At 37.9% G+C, this 21,117-nt stretch overlaps 1 protein-coding gene and 1 pseudogene across 2 annotated transcripts in view; one reads left to right on the forward strand and one right to left on the reverse strand.

Annotated features, from left to right (window-relative positions):
- The window catches only part of Cntnap5 (contactin associated protein family member 5), a 928,932-nt gene that overhangs the window by 583,029 nt on the left and 324,786 nt on the right, over positions 1-21,117 (forward strand). For both annotated transcript variants that reach the window (XM_029481690.2, XM_029481709.2), the window contains one exon: positions 5,962-6,081. In XM_029481690.2, coding sequence (XP_029337550.1) covers positions 5,962-6,081 — 120 coding nt within the window. The remainder of the gene's footprint in view (positions 1-5,961; positions 6,082-21,117) is intronic.
- Positions 3,951-4,062, reverse strand: LOC115032510 (small nucleolar RNA SNORA17; annotated as a pseudogene).

A 21,117-nucleotide genomic window follows, 5' to 3' on the forward strand; every position in this document is an offset into this window, starting at 1 on the left:
GCAGGTCTTTTCTCCACAGAAAGACATGCTACAATTCTATATATTCCTTCCTGCTTCTGTGCCCTCTATCTAATTTAGGACTCTATATTAATATTTTGTGATATTAGTGTTTGTTTTCCATTTTATCATTAACTTCTATTTTCTTTTTCATTCTTTTATTAAAGTATGTGTAACCATTTTATTTTACTGTTTATGAATTTGAATCACTGTTAATATCTTTGCTTCTTCAAGTTTATATAAAAAAACCAAAAACAAACAAACAAAAAAATTAGCAAGGCTTCTTTTCCTACAGAACATTTATGCATTCCACTTTTAAATACCCAAGTCTGCGATTAATTGTAATTTGATCTTGGTGTTGACTGTATGACTGGGCCCAGTGTTACCTTCTTCTTCATGTCTTCCTCATCATCCTAACCATCAATGTGATTCACTAAAAGGGCTCAGAAAGAGAATGAATTTCATGGTGGTCCAGCTCATAAGGATTCTACTGGAAACAGGAATTCTGTGAAGTATCCCAGTGAAAGGACATTTATTCCTTCTATGTCCTTAGTTTGTTTTAAGGTCAACTCAGTCCCAAGGCCAAGTGACTGACCTTTCCCAACTACAATGTTTAGTTCCACCTAGGCCAGATGTTCTATTCTCCTGTTTCGCTTTGTTTTTGTTTGTTTGTTTTGTTTTGTTTTTCCTTTTGGAAATAAGGTGTACTATGCAGCACTTGCTGGTGTGCAGTTCACTTTGTAGAACACAGTGACCTCAAACTTACAGAGATCTTCTTGTTTTCCATTAAAGAGTCTTCACTACTACACTAATACCCTTTCTGAAGAGGAGCTGGTATCTCTGGCATCTGGCAAAAAGTGAGCCAACCCAGCAGCACCAAGGCAAATTTGGCTTTTAAGCAAGAAAGAAACCTCCACTTTGGAGGTTGGCATCTTTTTACACTAAACTTTTTAGGGAACTTTTACTTCCTGTCAGAATATCAAACAAAATCTGATAACTGAGACTATGTCCTATGCTTTGTCCTGTTCTCACAAGACACTATAAGAGCATTTTTGTGCAGTCCTAGTCTCATGCCCCACGTCCTTTGAGATATGCTAAATTAAATTCATGCAGGCAAAGGGATGCTGGAGACGTTAGGCATGTTTGACCTATTTTGACACAACTCAATTAATGATATAACAATAATTTAAACACATTATAGCCAAGAAGGAATTAAACATTCAAGGAAACAAACCCCAAAAACAAATACAAAAACATTGAAAAAAAAAACAGCAAGAAGAGAATAAGAGGAAAAACAAAATAAAAATCCAAGCACAGGAAGTAAGAAAAAGAACATGTTGAAGGGTTTAGAGTGCATAGATGAATAAAGAGACACAGTAGCAGATCTGCAGTGCTGAAACCTAATACAGAAATAGCAGAATCTGGAGCTGGGGAGATGGTTTGATAGATTGAAGGGCTTTCGGCATGAAGGCCTGACTTCTCATCCTCAGGATCCACAAAAAAAAAAAAAAAAAAAAAAAAGCCAGATAGTGCTTCTACATTATACTTTGCTAGCCTATGGCATATGCAGTGGTAAAACAACAAGGGGTCCTGGATAAAACAAGGAGGAAGATGAAAACAGACACCTGACCTTGTCCTTTTACCTCCATACGCACACCTGAGCATACTGTGCTGGCTAGATTTTGTCAACTTGACACAACCCAGAGTTGTCTCAGAGACTGAAACCTCAATTGATAAAATGCCTCTTTAGAACTGAGCTGTAGGCAAGCCTGTAGTCCTATTTTTTGAGTAATGACTGAACTGGGCAGACAATTGTAGTTTATGTTATCTAATGGAAGGTGGGTGGTACTAAATGGCATAATAAAGTATCCAGAACATGCCATGAGGAGGGTTCTAGTTAACTGTACCCTTTCATAGCCTGTGCATCAGTTCCTGACTCCAGGTTCCTGCCTTGAGATCCTGCCCTCACTTCCTTGGATGGTGGACTACAAGCTCAAGATGAAACAACCCTTTTTCTTCCAAAATTGCTTTTGTCTAGGTGTTTTAGAAGAGGAATAAAAATCCTAAAACATGAAGCACTCCTATGTGGAAATGCAAACACATACATTACACACACCCACACACACACATACAAAGAATAATCTAAGAAAGAACAAATATTTATATTATAAAATTATCCCAAGCATAAAAACTGAAGCTGGCATCCAGTTCTGCCAGTGGAGTTGAAGATATAAATTTTATGAAAAACATACTTCTGTCAGAAAACACAGAAGTTGATTAAGAATCCCTTTTCACTGTGAAGATTTCTCACACATGTGGCATGCAGTAGAGGCTCCCAAGGTCTCCCAGGTAGGACTTTCCCATTAGAATCTCTCCTGAGGAATCCAGGGGCTTTGACCTCAGGGAGCAATCCAGGAGCTACAAGGATAGTAACCACTGCCTTTTAATAATCTAATTGTGGCATCTATGCTTACAGTCTACTCGTCTTCTCCATTGTAGCCTGTATCCATTTGAACTATATGCCAGACACAGGCCTTCTTCCTTCCTTTAAGTTTTTTGGTGCAGTATTTTGCCACAGCAATGAGAAAATTAATGAAGACAAACATGAATACCTGAATACCAGCAAGTGTCCATCATGGAAATTACATTAGGGTTGGCCAACAAGAGTAAAGTCATTTTTCTGAGGTACCACAGGTACTAAGTTGAAGCAAGACTACAAAAATTTACCCAGTTTATTTTTAGGTTTCATGTTCTTTGTGAAATATTTACCAAGTTATATGTAGTGTGTGCATGTGTATGTGTGTGCTTGTGTGTGTTTGTGTATGTGTATGTGTTTTCACTGACTACACTTATGTGATTGTGTGTTTGCCACATAATTAATGTGTGGGTCAGAGGAAAACATGTAATAGTTTGTTCTCTTCTTCTACCCATGCCATCACTCTTGGCAGCAAATGCCTTCACTCACTGAGCCATCACATTGATGCAGTAGTAGTAACAATATATAAAACTTACTGTGTTTACTGTGTGGCATGCATATCGTGACACTCTTATATACCTCTGCTTCAAAACATCTGTCTGAATATCAGAGAAATTTCCATAAATATAAATATATAACCTTGAGTTTACTCCAAAGTATAAAAAGATCCACTTCTCTCACTCATTAGAACCTGACTGGTAGTAAATTATTGGAAGCTCTCCTTGCACTTGATCATGATGAGTGGTCGATTCATAATCCTGGAACAGGGCATTAGTCATAGGTGCTGAAGTCACCTAAGGTGACAAGCTTTACTCTATCTTAAAACAATGTTAGGAGCCACTAAACTGTTTAAAGCATGGCCAGATGGCATAATTCAATGTACACATGCTACTCAGAACTATAGGACTTTGTGTGAAGTATCAGATATTAATTTTTATGACTAAGTTGGTTAATATGTATTTTTAAAAGGTTTTATTGTTTCTTTGTGAATTTCACATCATGTACCTCATTCCCCCTCATGTCTCTCACCCCTTGTACCAACTCTTCACCCTTGTAACCTCCCTTCAAATAGGGAGGAAAAAAATCTCATTGTGGAAGCTGTAGTGTGTCACAGTGTGTCCCAGAGTATACCTTATTTTCCACACTTAATGGTTTGCAAATGCTCATTGCAATGACTCTTTGGTTAAGAACAAGACCTCTGGCTTCTGTTATACTGTCAATACTGGATCGTCATGGGTACTCCTCTCAGATATTTTATTATTGCCCTGTATCACGGAGATCTTGTAGGTTTGGATCTGTAGGACCAACCCTTCATGCACTCCAGCAGTTCATCAATTGTCTAGATGTTGGTGTGGGCCAAATCAAAGCCTTATATCTGGGCCTAAGGCTATCACAGCATCTCAGTCCACCAGCTTGCAACCACCCATATCACTGGAGCAAGTTCTCCTGCCCTGCACCAGTTGGCCCATTCAATGCCACAGCTGGCAAGGGACAGAGCTAGCTTTTCCACTCCCATGCACTCTCTTCTCTGCCACCTGCTGATGCACGGGTGGTACAGCAATCACATTTACAACACCTTTAGGGACATCATCAATATGTCACTTAAGCCATCTCCTTTACATTCTTCCAATTCTGTTAGTATTGGTTCAATGAAATTAATTATTATCAAGTCTACAACTCGGCTAAAATTCCAATCTCTGAACTGTGTAACACCTTTGACCTGTTTCTGCTCATCTGTGACATACAAAGGCCTCTGCGCCTGCTATGGGCTATAAGCATAGGGACAGAGATTGATGGTAAAACCATACTTGTTGACATACATCTGTAAATTAGTAAGCAATTATTAGGTGAATATGGATTGAACCTATATCTAATATTGTATCAGTTACTTTTCTAAGCTTGGGATATATAAATGTAAGAGAGTGTCTCAGCACTGGCAGGTGTCTCAGTTGGTTAACTGCTTGCTTTGAAAGCATGAGAATATGGATATGATCCCCAGAACATGTGAAAGCCAGGTAGGTTATGCACACTTGTAATCTTCAAGCCAAGGAGGTAGAGAGAGGGAAATCCTTAAAGCTCATTGGCTGGCCAGCCTATTCAAGTAGGCAAGGACAAAACAAGACTGTGACTAATAATATTAACAACTTTTGAAATCAACTATTGCCCTCCTCACACACAAACACACAAATACATGTACACATGTGTCTGCCAAGATGCTGTTTTCATATTTTATTGCTAAAAAGTTATAACATCATTTGTATATTTTACCTTCATTAGCCAAATACCTGTTGAGCCCTGGAGTCATTGGATAGATTTCATGATTCGGTGTCACATGGCACAGATCTGTGGTTCTTAGAGGTTTTTCACTACAGAGAAGATAGACCAGTGTGCCAATGATTCTATCTTAGTGTACTATGTGGACATGTGGGGACATACATGCATAATGAAAATTAAAAAAAAATCAGAGACAGAGTTTAGGGTACCGAGAAGTATAAAAGAATTGTAATAAAGTAAGGGCATGTGATGGTTAGCTTTAACTGTCAATTTGACACAACCCAAAGTCACCTGAGATGAGAGACTCACTGAGGGGGTTTTCAATATTCAGCTGGCCTGAGGGCATGTTTGTACGGGGTTGTTTTACGTTATTTGGTGTGAGGAGACCCAGCCCACTGTAGGTGACATCATTCTCTAAACTGGCATTCCTTATTTAGTTAGGTTTCCATTGCTGTAATAAATACCCTGAGGGAAGAGTTTATTTCAGCTTACCATTGTAGTTCGTCATGAAGGGAAATCAGAGCAGGAAACTCAAGGCACGGTCCTGGAGGCCAAAACTGAAGAGAGGCAACAAAAAAAATACTGGTTACTGGCTTACTCTCATGGCTTGAACATCCTGCTCTCTAATGCCACATAGGTCAATTTTCTCAGGAGTGGCATTGTTTCCAGAGATATCGAATCTGTCACATCAATCAGTCAGCAAATAAAATGCCTTGTATAGTTCTTTACACTCCAGTTGGTTGGGGGTATTTTCTCCACTGAGGTTCCTTTTTCATAAAAAATACTAGCTTGGATCCAGTTGACATAAACTCAGCCAAACTAATTTCTGAACTACTTGAGTGGAGAAACGAAGCAATCCAGGTGGCAAATGTGCATGTGTTTATTAGTGGCTGTGCATGTGATGTGATTATCTACCTCAAGTTTCTGCAACTGTCATTTTTCTACAGTGATGGACTGTAACTTAAAACTGTGAGCTAAAATAAGCCTTTCTCCTTTCAGTTGCTTTTTTTGTCAGGGTATTTTGAACAGCAACAAAAATGAAACTGAAATAGTGTAAAAGTCTGCCAAGTATCACAACACCGAGCTATAAAGTCTCTTGTGGGTATATGGGAAAGAAAGGAAGAAATATGAGAAGTGGGCTAAAGTATGAGCCTCTGACTCTTGTGGAGGGATATTAAGAATCAAGTGGAGTTTGCCTTTTTTTCTCTTTTCAGCCATCTATGAGCAATCCTGTGAGGTGTATAGACACAGAGGGCACACAGCTGGGTTCTTCTATGTTGACTCTGATGGCAGTGGGCCACTGGGACCCCTTCAGGTGTACTGCAATATTACTGGTAAGAGCCATGTTTTCTAAGCATGCTTAACCTGGTGATTGGTGGTATGAGCTGAAAGAGAAGTTTTGAAAAGGCATACTGAGTGTTCAAAAAAACATAGGACTAGCTTCATGGGGGGAAGAATGCTAGTTTGAAAAGTAATAGAAATTAGCTTGATTATTGTGAAGACAAAGAGTAGAGAGATTTTGGTGGTCAGGACACTATTCCCTGAAGAAGGAATTAATTACCAGCTGTTCTCTATAAGGCTTGCCAGGAACTGCTTCATTATTAAAACTCAGCAATTCAAGAAAGGGAGATGGAAAACAAAACAAACACAAAAAAACAATTTATGAATTGAGTGGGAAGTCCTGATTCACAAAAGGGAACTCCAATGTGGTTCATGGATGGTTCTAGGGACTGTGTATCTCACTTAGTCCTGCCCTCTTGTGTGTCAATATTTCATCAGTAAAATGGGAAGAAGATGACTATACTCCAAGAAGCTGTGAGTACACAAAGAAGGACTCAAGGTTTCATCCACATATGCAGCAGAGGATAGCCTTGTTGGACATCAATGAGAGGAGAGGCCCTTGGTCTTGTGAAGGCTGGATGCCCCAGTGTAGGGGAATGCTAGGACAGGGAACCAGGAGTGGGTTGGTTAGTGAACAGGGGGAGGAAGGATGGAATGGGGGATGGGAATGGAGGGGAAATGAGGAAAGGGATTATAATTTGAAATGTAAATATGGAAAATATTTTTAAAAAAATTAAAAAACCAAATATGATTGAATATCATTAATTGGCATATATCTATGTACCTCTCCCACTCCTGCTCTCTCTCTCTCTCTCTCTCTCTCTCTCTCTCTCTCACACACACACACACACACACACACACACACACAGAGGCATGCAGTTAATTTCAAGCCTGGTCTTCAAAGATGCAAGATGTCCTAAATAATGGAGTAGCAAAGTCAGACCTCTCATATGTCATTGAGCATTTGTGCCCTGGGCTCCTATTGTGAGGCAGCATTTCTATAGAGCTCAGTCTAGCCAGATAGTGGTCAAGGCACCGAAATTGCACCATGGATGTTCATGTGGCAGTGAACTCAGGAACAAGGCCATGAGATGCTGTAGATGAAATGCAGTGGAACCACTGCAGGAAGTGATGACAAGGCATGTTCCTCATTTTTCCAACTGATCCAGACACTGACTGAAGAAAGTACAAGTTATTTTAGTTTTCATACTACTTCATACAGTGAATAGTGAGTGCCTATATGTTAGTTACTTTGTAGTTGCCTTTGAGCAGGAATAGAAATTGTGTTGCTTGCTGTTCTTGGTTGTTTGTACATAGTCCTCTTCAATAACCTAGTCTAGGACTGGGCTTCTCAAAGTGTTTTGATTCTGTTTAAAAATATAACTCTCACCAAGCTTCTTAATAAAAAATACAGAATTCTCGGCTATCTTGGAGAATTCTAATTCCCTAAATGCACTTGTCTTAATCTTTATAAGATATTTAGATGCAAGTTACCCCTTGTTCACGTTTTTCAAAACATAGGTGTTTTAGCTAAAGGAAAAGGCAAAAGATACAGACATACTGCTGAGTATGAGCTATGACATGTTTCAGGAGTTGTTGGATAGCTGCTACCTCCTGAATACAGACATTTCAGGGAATTTTAATTGGAATATACAAATATTGGTTAATTACAAGCAAATAACTTTAAAAGATTCTTCATCTTATCTGTAAGAGAAAGAATATGAGAAATCCATGATTTTAGGTGATCTGACTTCTTACAGGTGGTCCCTTTCCTGTGTGATTGAGCCAGATCACTAGATATTATGGTCCACCCAGATCAGAGATTCTATTCTATTGACTAGAAGCTTTTTCACGATGGATTTTTACGACTACCCTAACACTGAGTTGATAATTTAGATGGTCATAGATAGGAATTTCCACAATGATGGACAAGGAGGAGCCCTTATTTTGGGAATCTTAAATCTTTCCCACTATTGAAATTACATGACTTCTGATGCTTTGAAATATGTAGCAAAGTCATTCAGAAAGTGTAACCTACAAAATGTGACCAGACCAACAAAGTTTACAAAATCAGGTGAATGTCCCAGACTCACCATTCACCCAGTATAATTTAATTAGCTCATTGCAGAGCAACTTTGAAACTTCAAAGCTTACTTCCAATAATGGAATTTCTCCATCAAGGCCATACCTCCTAAACCTATTCAAATACTGCCACAGTATTACCAACTGGGACCAAACTATTAATTTCCAGAGCCTATGTAGACATTCTTATTCAAATCACCATGTCACAGAAGCAAGAGGGACCCTAAGTTTGGATTCAGAATATATATGAGCATGGTGGCATGCATTTGCAATCCCAGTGCTGAGCAGGGATTACATTGCTGATACAATGACATGTTATTGAACATTAAGAGGAAGGGACTTACTGAAAAGTCTATAGGTCATGTAGGTACTATACATGAGTCATCTTAAGGGAGTTCTAATGGAATCCTGAGGGTAATTCTTACAAGACTGTTTTTATGAATGACAAAGAGTAACCTTTCAGTCTCCTTGGATTTCTGTATCAGGAAATAATCCTTCCCTTTACATGTGCTTCCTCCTCTGAAATCCTTCACCTTTGCCAGAGAGTGCTGCTTGATATTCAGCCTCCTAACCTATGATCTTGTGTAAAGCTCCTCACATACAACTCATCCTCAGGCATCTTATTTAAATAATGGAGAAGAGACTAATACAAAGTGTGACAAATGTTTGGATTTACGTTTACACCTTCTTTAACCGTTCCAGTGTACTGAACCTAGTGAAACCACTGCCAAGTTCAACCATCATTTCTCCCTTTCTCCTTTATTCTGCATTACTTTAGGTGATGTATCTCAGACTAAGACTCTTCCACTTTAAATCTATAACAATTTGGAGCTGTGAAAACATGCTTAGTGAATACATGCTTAGTATTCAGTCTTAACTGTTTATGAGTCATTCAGAGGATTTACAACTTCTGCTCTAAGCCCAGGAGTAAAAGATGCTCCTCTCTTCCTCATTTTCTTCCTGCACTTTATTCATGACCTAGCTTTTTCCAGAGCCTTTTCATCTTCAAATATGGGAGAGAAAATATCTTTCGGGATTGAAATGGAGTTTAAATTAAATGCATGAGGATTATAACCATACTACCTTGGACAAGTCATTTAGCCACCCTCTAGGTGGTTTTCTTGTTAGAAAGTAAAGGTTACAAAAGTGATTGGCTTTCAAGATTAATGTGAACATCTCTGTATATATCCTAGCAGAGCTACTTCCCTCATTGATGTGATAAAATGCACACAAAGCAACTTAAGAAAGGCAGGGTTCATTTTTACTCATGGTTTAAAGATACAGACCATCATGGTGGGAAGAACATGGCAGCAAGAACAGGAGGCACCTGGATACATTGTATCTATAGTCAGGTAGCAGAAAGAGATTGATACTGATATTCTTCTTACTTTATCCTTTCTATTCACTCTTAGACCCAAGTCCATATAATAGTGCTACCCACATTTAAGGTGTGTGGTTTTTTTCCACCCGTGTTAATCTCAGTCTTAAAAGTTCCTCAAAGGTGCAACCTGTGGTATTAGGTGATTTTAGTGCCTGGCAAGTTTACAATTTCTATTAAGCCTGATACACATGAAATTCCAATTCTTCTAAACCAGACAGTCTTGAAACAGAGATCTGAAGCTATGTAGTGATTGTAGATTTAACCTTCACTTACTCTCCCAGTTGTTCACATGATTGAAAGCTATAAATCCACTCTCAACAAAAGAGATAAAACAATAAAATCACCGGTTCTAAATAGCCATGATATTTCCAAGGCTCTAGGAGTCTGGAGAGGATCCTTCTGGGAAAAACTTTGCATGATGAAGCACAACTAGAATGAGAATCTCTGACTACAATTCCTTGGAACTCAGCTTGCAGTCACTCTATGCACTTTTAGAATATTTCCCTTAGAACTCAGTTTGTAGTCAGAATTTTTTAACATTAGGAGACACTGGTCCACCTATTAAAGTATATTTACTTACCAGCTGTACAATTTTTCCCTTGTTTCAGTCAATTGCATATATATGTGCAAAGATATTTGTGTAGAGTCACTCATAAAATGCATTCCCTTCCAAATCAATAGAGGCAATGTAATTTTTACTTGTTTAGGGTGATAAACAATAATTACAGGGAATTAACAGAAAAGTAGGTGAATTTCTAAATAAAAACTTGGATTACATTGTCAAATAGTTCCTATCCATTTCCAAGATACCTTTACAGCTCCCCAATCTTGCATTCTGGGTGCTATGATGCTATGACTCTCTCTGATTGGCAGCAGCAGCTGCTTTCATTAAAACATATCAAAGCATGCATAATGGAGTAGGTAGAGGATTGTGATTGAGGTCTCTTCAATATTTCTTGCCATAATTGCACAGCATGATTGAGGCAATCGATTATCATTCCAGCTATTTACAGCAAGGAAGAATTGTGCCCACGTGGTTGGGCCTCCATTGTTAGAGTTGACTCCTGAGTTTACAGCAATGTTTGTGAATTACTCATTGCCTACACTCCTGTCTGTTTAAGGTGAATGAAAGTCATTGACTACATAAGAAGAAGACACTCATGGAAACTTTTCCTCACACTTTGAGTGTGATTTCAGTGTTGGACAAATGTATTAAAGAGCAAAGTTAGTAGAATTTACTTGTTTGTGTCATGGTATTTGTAATACACTTTTGTGCTGGCATTTTCCATCTGACTTCACCCCAAAGCAATCTATTTCCAACATACCCACAGACACACACTCATGTATATGTGCTGTCATTTAAGAATGCACATAACTTTTGTGACTAAGTTATTAGTGAAGTCTAGTATGGATAAACCCAGTGAAAATTTTACCTTCTGCTTGCACCTATAGCAAATCATTACAGTTCCCTATTTTTAGGATGTTCGGTTAATGGTTTTGCAACCTCTTGGAATGTTTCATAAGTTTCAGATGCCTGCTTTCTATCTCAGGAGCGATTAACTCATGTCATTTGAAAAGTGGAAGAGTTATTTTTGCAGTTTTGACATCAGAAAGGACTTAATAGCATTCCTATTATAAAAGCTTAATAATTACTATTATAATTTTAAGAATTCTTAAAGGATCATCATTAAAATTTAAGACATTTTTCTACTTCTCTATATAGTATCACTACAAGACAGTACACTTTTTTTGTTCTACAGAAATCTGCTCAAAAGTGTAGGCTAATACCTTGTGATTGTTATATACATTTAATAACAGGAAAAACATATCCATGGCAGGAATCTATCCTAAAATGGAATTCTCCATGGCCTAAAGGAGCAAATCATTGTAAATTTTAATCCACGGCAGAAGCATCTCTGGACACCTGCTAGCTTTTAGTTTCTCCTTGATGGCTCCTCACACAGACGCCAGCATGAGGACTTATTTTCACTTTCCAGGTGGTTTTTATTTTTACATGACTTTCTATCCTGCTTCACTTTTCTCACTATATCTACCCTGCCTGAATGGAAGATAGGTATCTTCATGGGCAGTGGGCTTGGTTCATCTTTGGAGCAATTTCAAAGCCAGCTTCCTGGTGGAGAATCACTCATGGATCATGCATGTGGTGTGACTCACTTGCAGTTTAATTGCTTGGAATAATGCTAGTTGCTTGTTTCTTCTTTATATATTCCCAACTTGTATTGTGCCTTACATTTCAGACGGTCAGTTTGATTTCTGTAATGAATTGTTTGCCAAAGAGTTCAGAATCCGCCAGTTAGAAGAAGCAGCTTTTTATGCATCATGCTCTTACCTGCAAGAAATGTGAACCACCCAGGGCTTCAGAAGGCTGCTATCTTAAGCTAAGGCTCACAGTGGGTATTACCTCCATTTGTAGAAGCCTCTGCATTGAAGTGGCCTCTCATGACTAGAAGCAGATGGCATAATCTCCTTATAAATTAAGCCATTAAACAAAACTACTAAGTCATAAAGCTGTGGCATTACCCTGAAATTAAAGCACTGTCACCTTCAAATTGCCACGAATTTTAACAGACACTTAGAGAAATTCCTTTCACATCCACTTATCATGACCTATTGAGTCAAACCGCACTCAAAAGAAGCAGTATCCCATCCCAAGTTCAAGAAATTTTCATGTAGTGGACTTGCAGTTCTTTCATGCTTCTCCTCTGTATTAACCCACAAATTTCTCAAATTCTTTATTAATCTCTCATTTATTAATCTATTTGTCCAGTCCATTTATTTGCTTCCTAATATATTTTTGATATGCTTAGTTATATATGCATTATTCAATTATGTAGACATCAATTCATGCAAATTACACTCTAGTGTTGACTGCTTGTCACCAAAGTTCACACAGTGAATAAATCTATTTTTGTCCTTAAGAAACTCATAAATAAAAATAAATTAAAAATTTAAATTAAATTGGCTGTTTATAAAAGTTACTTATTTATTGTATTATGTGTCTTTCTGTTTCTGTGTCTATGTCTGTGACTCTGTCTATGTGTGTATGTCTGCATGTGGAGTCCAGAGGTCATCCTTAAATGTTTTTCCTTTGGTACCACCTACCTTTGTTTTTGAACAAAGAAACCAAGTTTCTCTTTGGCACTATTTTCACTAATTCTGGTGAACTCACTGGCCGCAGGGTCCAGAGATTGTCCTGCCTGTTTCAACCTAGCACCAGCATGCTTGCTTTTCTTACTAGTTTGGAACTCTGGTCTTTGTACTGACTGGGAAAGCACTTTACCAATGGAGCTATCTCCCAAAACCTTAGATTATTTTGTGAGTTTCTCAATAAATTATGAACTTATTAATTTTTATTTACTTGCTTCCTTATTTATTTTTATGGGTGAGGTTTTGTATGCTTTATTCCTTCCATTAATTATGCAAAAGTTAATTTAGACAAATTATATTTTAATATTGACCAAGCTGATCACCACACTCACAAAGTAAATAAATCTATTTTTTTCCTCAAAAGAATGTTTTTGAAAGAAAACAGGTGCAGTACATACATATTTTAGACTTAATGTGGAAACTATATTGGGAAGCCATTGATGGCATAGAAATACAACACAGGATTTATTAATTGAGGAAAGCTGTACAAGGGGACCAAGGTGTCTTTGAATAGCTGCCTTTTGAGCTATGTTTTGTGTGTATGTGTGAGTGAGGGTTTGTGTGGATATGATAAATGTGTGTATGGTGTTTGCATATACATGTGTGTTAGCATATGTCCCCATAAGTATACACAGAAATCACAAAAAGACAGCAGGTGTGAAAGGGCCTCTCTTGAACTTGGAAATTTATTGGTGATTAAAAAGCCCCAACCTCCCCCCATCCCCCGCCACAACTCTGCCCTCCACAATGCAGGGGTTATAGCACAGGTAGATATGCGAAGTTTTTGTGTGGGTAATGAGGACTTAAAGTAAGGTCCTCAGCTTGACCAATAGGTACTGTTTACCCAACTGAGCCATGTAACAGTGCAGCAACTAGCCTGAGGTGCCATCCTCTGCATTTCACAGTGGAGATGGCACTGGTGACTATCACCTGTGTGAAGAATATGAATTCTCTCTGTTTTAGTGAGGAAGGCACAGAAATCTCACACATTAAACATCTTGCTTAGAGTTTAATTATACCACTGAAATTGTCAGGTTGTGAAAATGAAGCCTAAGTGCTCAGGTTCACAGCAAATATGAGGCATGGAGGGGTCCCTGTGCCCTAATATGCCACATTGAGCTTGCATAGTTCCTTCTATGTGTCACTAGACCATCAGAAAGGACTGCAAAGAGGAGAGGTCTCCTCCAATGCCCACTGAACATTCCTCTACACTACTCTCCTCTTCTGAAAGATGGTTGTGCGCAAACCTCCTTCCAAGGTTTCTGAGGGGTGAATGAAAACAATATAAAATTGAGGTTCTCAGTGTCCAATTATCTATAAAACATGAGCTGAGAAGAGAGTTTAAAATGCCATTGTCTAGCTCTGTTTCTGGTGCTGTTTATTCAGTAAGTGTGAACAGAAGTGAATCAGAAATACTATGTTTAGCATGCTATAATGCTTAATGTTGACTGTCAGCTTATCATTCTAGAAGCATATAGAAAAGAAACATTGGGAATGTCTATGTGAGTTTTCTAGATTGTGTTAACTAAGTTGGAAAGACCCCTGCTAAAAAGTAAAAGTGCCACTTGATGACCTGGGGTTCTGGATAAGTACAAAGAAACAAAAGGACTGAGAATCAATCAGTACTCATCTTTCTGCTTCTTGACATTGGAGGTATGATGCAATCAGCTTTCTTAAGCTCCTGCTGTCATGAATTCTCCCCAACACAGATTATAGCCTTGAGCTTTGAGAGAAAATATAGCCTTTGTTCTTTAATCTGCTTTTGATTTTTTCCTATCAAAAATGAAGAGAGTAATTTCTACACACATCTGTAGACATTTGAATGTATTTCTTCAAAGCAATCAGCTGAGTCTTGAGTATGTAGTAAGGCCCACATTTTATTCATCTTTCTATAGCCAAGAGGACCTGTCTTAAGCCTGTGTACAGGGCTTTCAAGGCTAGACATATATAGTACTTTTCTGTGCAGATAGTTTGCATTTCCCTGGATAGGGACAGGGGAACCAACAAAGATCAAACAACATGCTGCCTCTGTCCTATTAATTGACAACATTCATGCGCAAAGTCCCATGTGTATCAAACAGAGTAAAGTCATCCAGCCCTGTAAGCAGTTTCAATAAGTCACTTATATTTACTTCATATACATATGTATATGTTTTCTAGCTGTGGAATACTGCCTATGTACTTAATATCATCTATAATGCTCAACTTCCTCATGGATATAAATAAGAGTAATAATTCTTACTTCAATTACTGCACAGGTTAAGTAAAATTAAATGAGGGAATGGATGAGATGTTCCTGGTTTAGCACCTGACATTCTCTAAGCATTTCTGCAGTAGTGTCACATCTGGCTGCAAGTACATTTGCTTCTAAGACCCAATAAGATAGTGAAATGTGAACCTAGGCACAGCAAGTTCATGGCTTTTTGTATAATGTGTCTTGGAAATGTAGTGCCCACAGATGTGACCACCACAATTGCTGCCATCGAGATAAAATGTCAGCTCACCATGCTGTGCAAGGTATTCAGAATGCTTAGTGAATGATGATGGTTATGTTGACTGTCATTTTGTCACAACTTAAAATCTTGAGGGCAAGTCTCTGATCATTTCTGTGAAAAACTTTCCAGATTGTATTGAATTATGTTTAAAAAAAACCCCACCCTAAGTATTAGTGATACCATTCCCTGATTTGGGGTCTTGGACTGAATACAAAGAGTCAAGGGAACAAAGCATCCAAATTTCCCTCTTTCTGCTTCCTGATTGTATATACAGTGTGACCAACTGCCTCAACCTCCTGCCTCCACGACTGACTTTCTGGACAAAATGGTATACACTGAACTAAGGTTCATTGTGCCATGTATATGCCAAGACACAAAACCATGACTGCTGATGGCCCTAGTGAACCACAATTTGACCTGCCATTTTCCAAGGTTTTTGGTATTCTGGTTTCTCTCTATTATGTTTTCTCTCTTCTAAACTAGTTCTAACTTTGTCTCATGAACTAAGCCAGTCTTATCAGAATGAAAACAACATTCTTCTTTGAGAGCTTCACTTAGCCCTCCCTCTTTTAAGAACACTAAATCAAGGCCTCGTCTGTTCTGTAATACTACCTTGGACAGAGAGACCAGGGAATCTTTTAAAAATTTCAAGCCCCTTCGCAGCTCTTATATATCTCTGTCCACAGCAAGACTAAGCTCGGTGTATTGCTGTTGGGAGGTGACTAAAGAGGCAATGCCAGTTCCTGCACCTGCAGCTCCTAAGCCCAGGATTACTGCCAAGGTCACTGCAGAAATAGGCTCTCCTTGTTGTAGTCCATGGCGGAGATAGGAAGTTTCTTCATCTTGTTTGCAAGTGGCTGCTCTCCCTGATTCTTCTTTCTCTGTGCACTCAGCACAGCTTTCTTGTCATCACTGTCAGGGCATTCAGGAACTCACAGGTCAGCCTGTCACACGAATCATTCTGGAAGCTGGCATGCTTCTGCAGTATTCTGTGGAAAAAACAGAAACACCTCCTCTCTCCCCCATATTAACTTTCTGTTCAGGCTCATGCCATGTGCCAATATGTGGATGCTTTTCATATCACCTAGACATGATTATGTCTAGTTTTAAGATAGTATAAGGCATTTATTAACTTCTTTGACATCCAAATTTCAAAATTCTTAAAAATAAAAGTATGATTTAAATAATGTGTAGGGGGGTATAATTTCTCCCCTTTTTTGTTTTTAAGAAGATAGAGTTTTTAAAGTTCCACAATACCTTGTTTTTGAGAATTATTAAATTGTTGACAAAACATCTTAAATAATTGACTATTATAGTCAGTTTTAATATAACATGGGCAGTGACTAATTACACTTTCAATTGTTTCTCTTAAAGAGAGATTGTAACTAGAATGCTTGAAAAGTTATTATAGTCACATGTGTATAATTTATTTATTAATCAGAAATAAGAGCATTCATTTGCAGCAATTGATTGAGTATAGGTCCTCAAGAATTAATAACATTATGTGGAAACAGGTAGGAACTGAGGACACCAGAGCAATTTTTTTTACAATTTGACATGCACATTCTCTAAAAATACCAAAATATTATCTTAAACCATTACTATTTTGAATATATAAAGAACGAGATTATATAGCCAATTTTTAAAAGAACAATAAGCACATTCAACTATTCCTTGTCCCATAGGGGTATAAGGAATTCCAGTTTTATGTTTAATGCCAAATTCTTTACAAAATGAAGTAAAATTCTTGCTAAAATAGGATGCCCCGTTATCTGTCTTAATAAGTTTAGGCAATCCCATGGCATTAAAGGCTTGTAGGCAATGATAAGTTACATTTTTAGAGCCCTCTCCTGTATGCAGAGAAGCAAAAGGAAATCCTGAACAAGTGTCAATACAAACATGTATATTTTTTAATTTTCCAGATTCCACATAATGAGTTACATCTATTTGCCAAATATGATTAGGCATAAGACCTCGTGGATTAACTCCTAAATGTGGCACTGGAGATAATGTAATATATTTAGGACATTGTTTTATAATATCTGGCTCTTTGTCAAAATAAGTTAGTGCCTGCTTCTTTCCAAGGATAACCGTCTGAGCTACTGCTTCATAATATGGCAAGATATTGCGTTTAGGAGAAATCCTCGAATGTATCCACATTAGAGGAGATTTTTGCCATAACAATACTGTAGGCATATGAATAATATTAAAAATTAATATGTATAAATGCAAAGAGTAATCTATATAAGTGACAAATTGGTCTTCAATAGCTTTTTCCACTTGTTGTAAGGCTAGCAATCCTACTGAGGTTAAAGATCTAGAGGAGTTTGGTTCTGAACTCCCTTTAAGACTATCAAACAAAGGTTTCAACTTCCTTGTAGTACACTTTAAATAGGGGTGAAGCCAATTAATATCACCTAAAATTTTTTGAAAATCATTTAAAGTCCTTAAGTTGCCTCTGTGAATAACTATCTTCTAGGAAAAAACTGCTTGATTAGTAAGTCTAAAACCCAAATAATTATAAGGATCCTGAGTTTGTATCATTTCAGGAGCTATCTGTAATCTTTACCAGTTAAAGCTTTATGTAAACCTCTATAACACAAAAGCAAATCCTGGGGGTCTTTTCTAGGCAACCCAGGACAATTTCTTAACTGCCCAAAAACAGTCTTCTTAAAGGAACAGTATTTTTTCTTATAAGTTGCATAAGCAATTGCAAGCTTGAGAATTAATAGCATCTGAGGGATGAACAATTTTAAGCAATTGTAAGTTCTGAGATATAATATTGACTATTAATATACAACTTAAAGTTTGATTGTTCAACATTTTAAAACACCAGCTACAGCACACAATTTAATTATCTGCTGAAACAAGAGGAAACCCAAAAGAATAAGTGTGCAATGCAATTCACATATACGTTTCTCCCATAGAAGGGCTGTTTTTAAACACAGTTAATGAGATGCATGCATGCATGAATTTATAGAAGGTTACAGAAGCATGTATAAAAACAATTTTTAACTTATCTTAGGATAATGATTATCAATTTTACTTAATATGATGGTATGCAATAGATCGAATATTAATATTCTGCAATAACCAAATTAATGGCTGTTTGGAACAAGGAACAGACACTTAGGTTCTTAAGACACAATTTTTGTTATAGTTTTTCCAAAATATATGAATTTATCTTACAATTCTTTATTAGCACTACTGTGGCTTTATAGGGTGTTTAAACTTTACTTTTAGGTGATGAAGGATGATTTTACAACAATGTTTTCTCTTGCCAAAGATTTGTTGTGGGCACATAAATAAAATGAGAAGGTAATATTTATTTACCATTGATTATATTTGATAACAACTGATCACAGAAGTTTCCTCTGCTTTCTGTGAAACCTTTTATTTCTCACCAGTAATTTTGAATCTCACTAGATAACACCTAACAAAGGTTTAAGTAGCTTTAAGGCCTCAAGGTGAGTTCTTAGCCAATTAACATCTCCTGGAAGCTTTTGAAAATAAAAATTTGAAGCTGATATTTTTTGCTTCTTAGATTTTCTGTACCACGATTTTCTAATATAGCTAAAAACCCTAAGTATTATAAGATATTGCCTCTGAATCTTAGCTGGAGCTACAGCTACTCCCCAGAACTTAAAAGCTCATTGTGTGAGAGCAAGGAGTTAAAGGTAATTTTCCCTTAAAAGCATTAGTAACTAAAATACTTTTCATGTAGCAAATAATATACATATACATATAAGCAAACTCTGTACACTATAACTTTATATAAAGTAGGCAAGTGAAATTGCAATGTCCTGATAAATTCCACAGCCTGATTGACCTTTTATAAACTTTGAATTTAAACTTTATTTAGAACAATATCTGACTAGGTCTGCAACAAGGTTTTTTTAGCTAAAAGGAAGGGAGGGAGAACTGAAGTACCAGGAATTTCCCTAGTCATGGTTTGCAAAACAAAAGAAGTGCCTCACAAGCCTCCTCAATGAAGCTGCTCCCTTCTGAGCTCAGAGTCAACCCAAACGCAAATGTTTCTCAATCTGAGCACTCTGCCAGAGTCCTGGCCCAAAGATTATTTCTATTTTGAAGTATCTTTAAAGATCTGTTTTCCTGGGTTTGTTCATGTCACATGTCGTTTAGAATGACTCCAACCCTGAGTTCCCCATTTTAAGCTAACTTTCTGTTACAAGCAAAATGCTGCCTGCCCCTTTAAGAGCTCCATTTGCAATCGACTCCCAGCAGGGCTTTTCCAGCTGTACTTGATTCCCAGCCACAGTGCAGTGTAACTTATCAGTTTCTGCTGTGCAAATTTAGCCTGCCTTTTAAACAAGTTAAACTAAATCAAAGGATGGACAGCCAGCAGATAAAATTTTAACCATTTTTTTTCCACATGAAACACAGAACAACAACCATTCAAACAACAAAACAAAAACAAACGTAAATAGACAAACATATGGACAAATGGTGCACCAAGAACAGACAATAGACAGGGAGGGAATAGAACTTAATGTCTCAAAGGGACCCAGATATCCTAACCAGAACTAAGAATATCTCCATAGGAGCCAGAGAGGAAGCAGGACGTCTCCTAATTTCCTTCTGTCCCTAGGAGAGCTCTGAAATAGCTTATCTTCATTTTCCCTCTTTTTTGCTAAAAAGTCCCACAAACAGGGGATAACTGCTTTTCTGAAACTTATTCTCTCTCTCATGTTCAAATTCTACTTCTTTATCTCCTTCTTCTGGGAATTCTGCCAGAGAAGGGAGAAGAGGCACAGTGGTAGCTTCTGATAGTTACTCCCCAATAAGAAAAGATGGTTGCAGGGACCGCATTGGGACCCACATTAGCTAGTTTATCATTTAAGTCTCTGCCTACCTTTCGCCATTTTTTACAGTGTATCTCTGCTCCATCTACAATAAACCCTGGACATGCCTGGTCTATGAAAATAAAAAAGTTTATCAAATCTTTCTTTTTAACTCTAACTCCTCTTTCCCTGAGAGACATCTTTAAGCCTTTAATGAAGGCTGCCTCTTAATCTTAGTTTTCCGTTTCTCAGTGGAGATGAATCACTTACCAAGGGCTACTCTCTCCCATGAGCTGTGGGAGCGGTCCTTCACTACTTATTTTTTCTTGGGGTCGGGATGAACTTCTCTGGGGGTGTGAAACTCCGTAATCTCCACCTATGGTAAATGATCTGAACCTCGATTCCACATGGAGGCGCCACTTGTCCTGTCCAGCAGGACCCAGTTATTCGTGGGTGCGAGGGGGTCCGCAAACCTGGAAGAGAAATGGGCAAAAGGGAAAGAGAAGCGGAGACCAAGAAGAATTCAGCTTTTTACAGCCTCAGGTGCCAGGAAGGGAAGAGGGAGGAGGGGGTGATACCTGCTCCTTAGCACAAGGCCATTTGGCTTGTTAGGATGGGAAGCTGTGAAAGGCCTACTTGCTCGTGGTATGGTCTCCAACAAACAAAGAGAGAAAGAAAACTAATTTTGGCTCTCAGGTCCAGACCTATCTGCTCATCCTTGAGTGAACTGTGTCTAGCACAGCAATCTGGGAGTAACAGGCAAGGAAGTACAACTATTTAATTTTCTCCTTCTTCAGTTTTATCCCATTCATGCCCCTAGTCTAAGAGACTGTCTTTCCATTCTGGGCCAGTATTTGCTTCTTAATAATCTTGGCTTTTGATGACAAGTTAAGATTAAAATAAAAAGTAAACCTCATAATTAGCTTCTATGATATAGACTTTTGTGGAGATGCTTATACAAATGTGCTGTGCAGTTGTTTTGATTCTTTGTTCACTGTTAGGACACTAGCAAGTAACCCTCTTGGGCCTTGTTTAGCCTTGATGCCTCCTGTCAACAGAAGTGTGGTGTTAGCCTGTTTTAGTTTGTGGATGATTGGCTCT

The sequence above is a fragment of the Mus caroli genome, unplaced genomic scaffold (genome assembly GCF_978045245.1).
Source record: "Mus caroli unplaced genomic scaffold, Mus_caroli_1 scaffold_1, whole genome shotgun sequence".
NCBI lineage: Eukaryota > Metazoa > Chordata > Mammalia > Rodentia > Muridae > Mus > Mus caroli.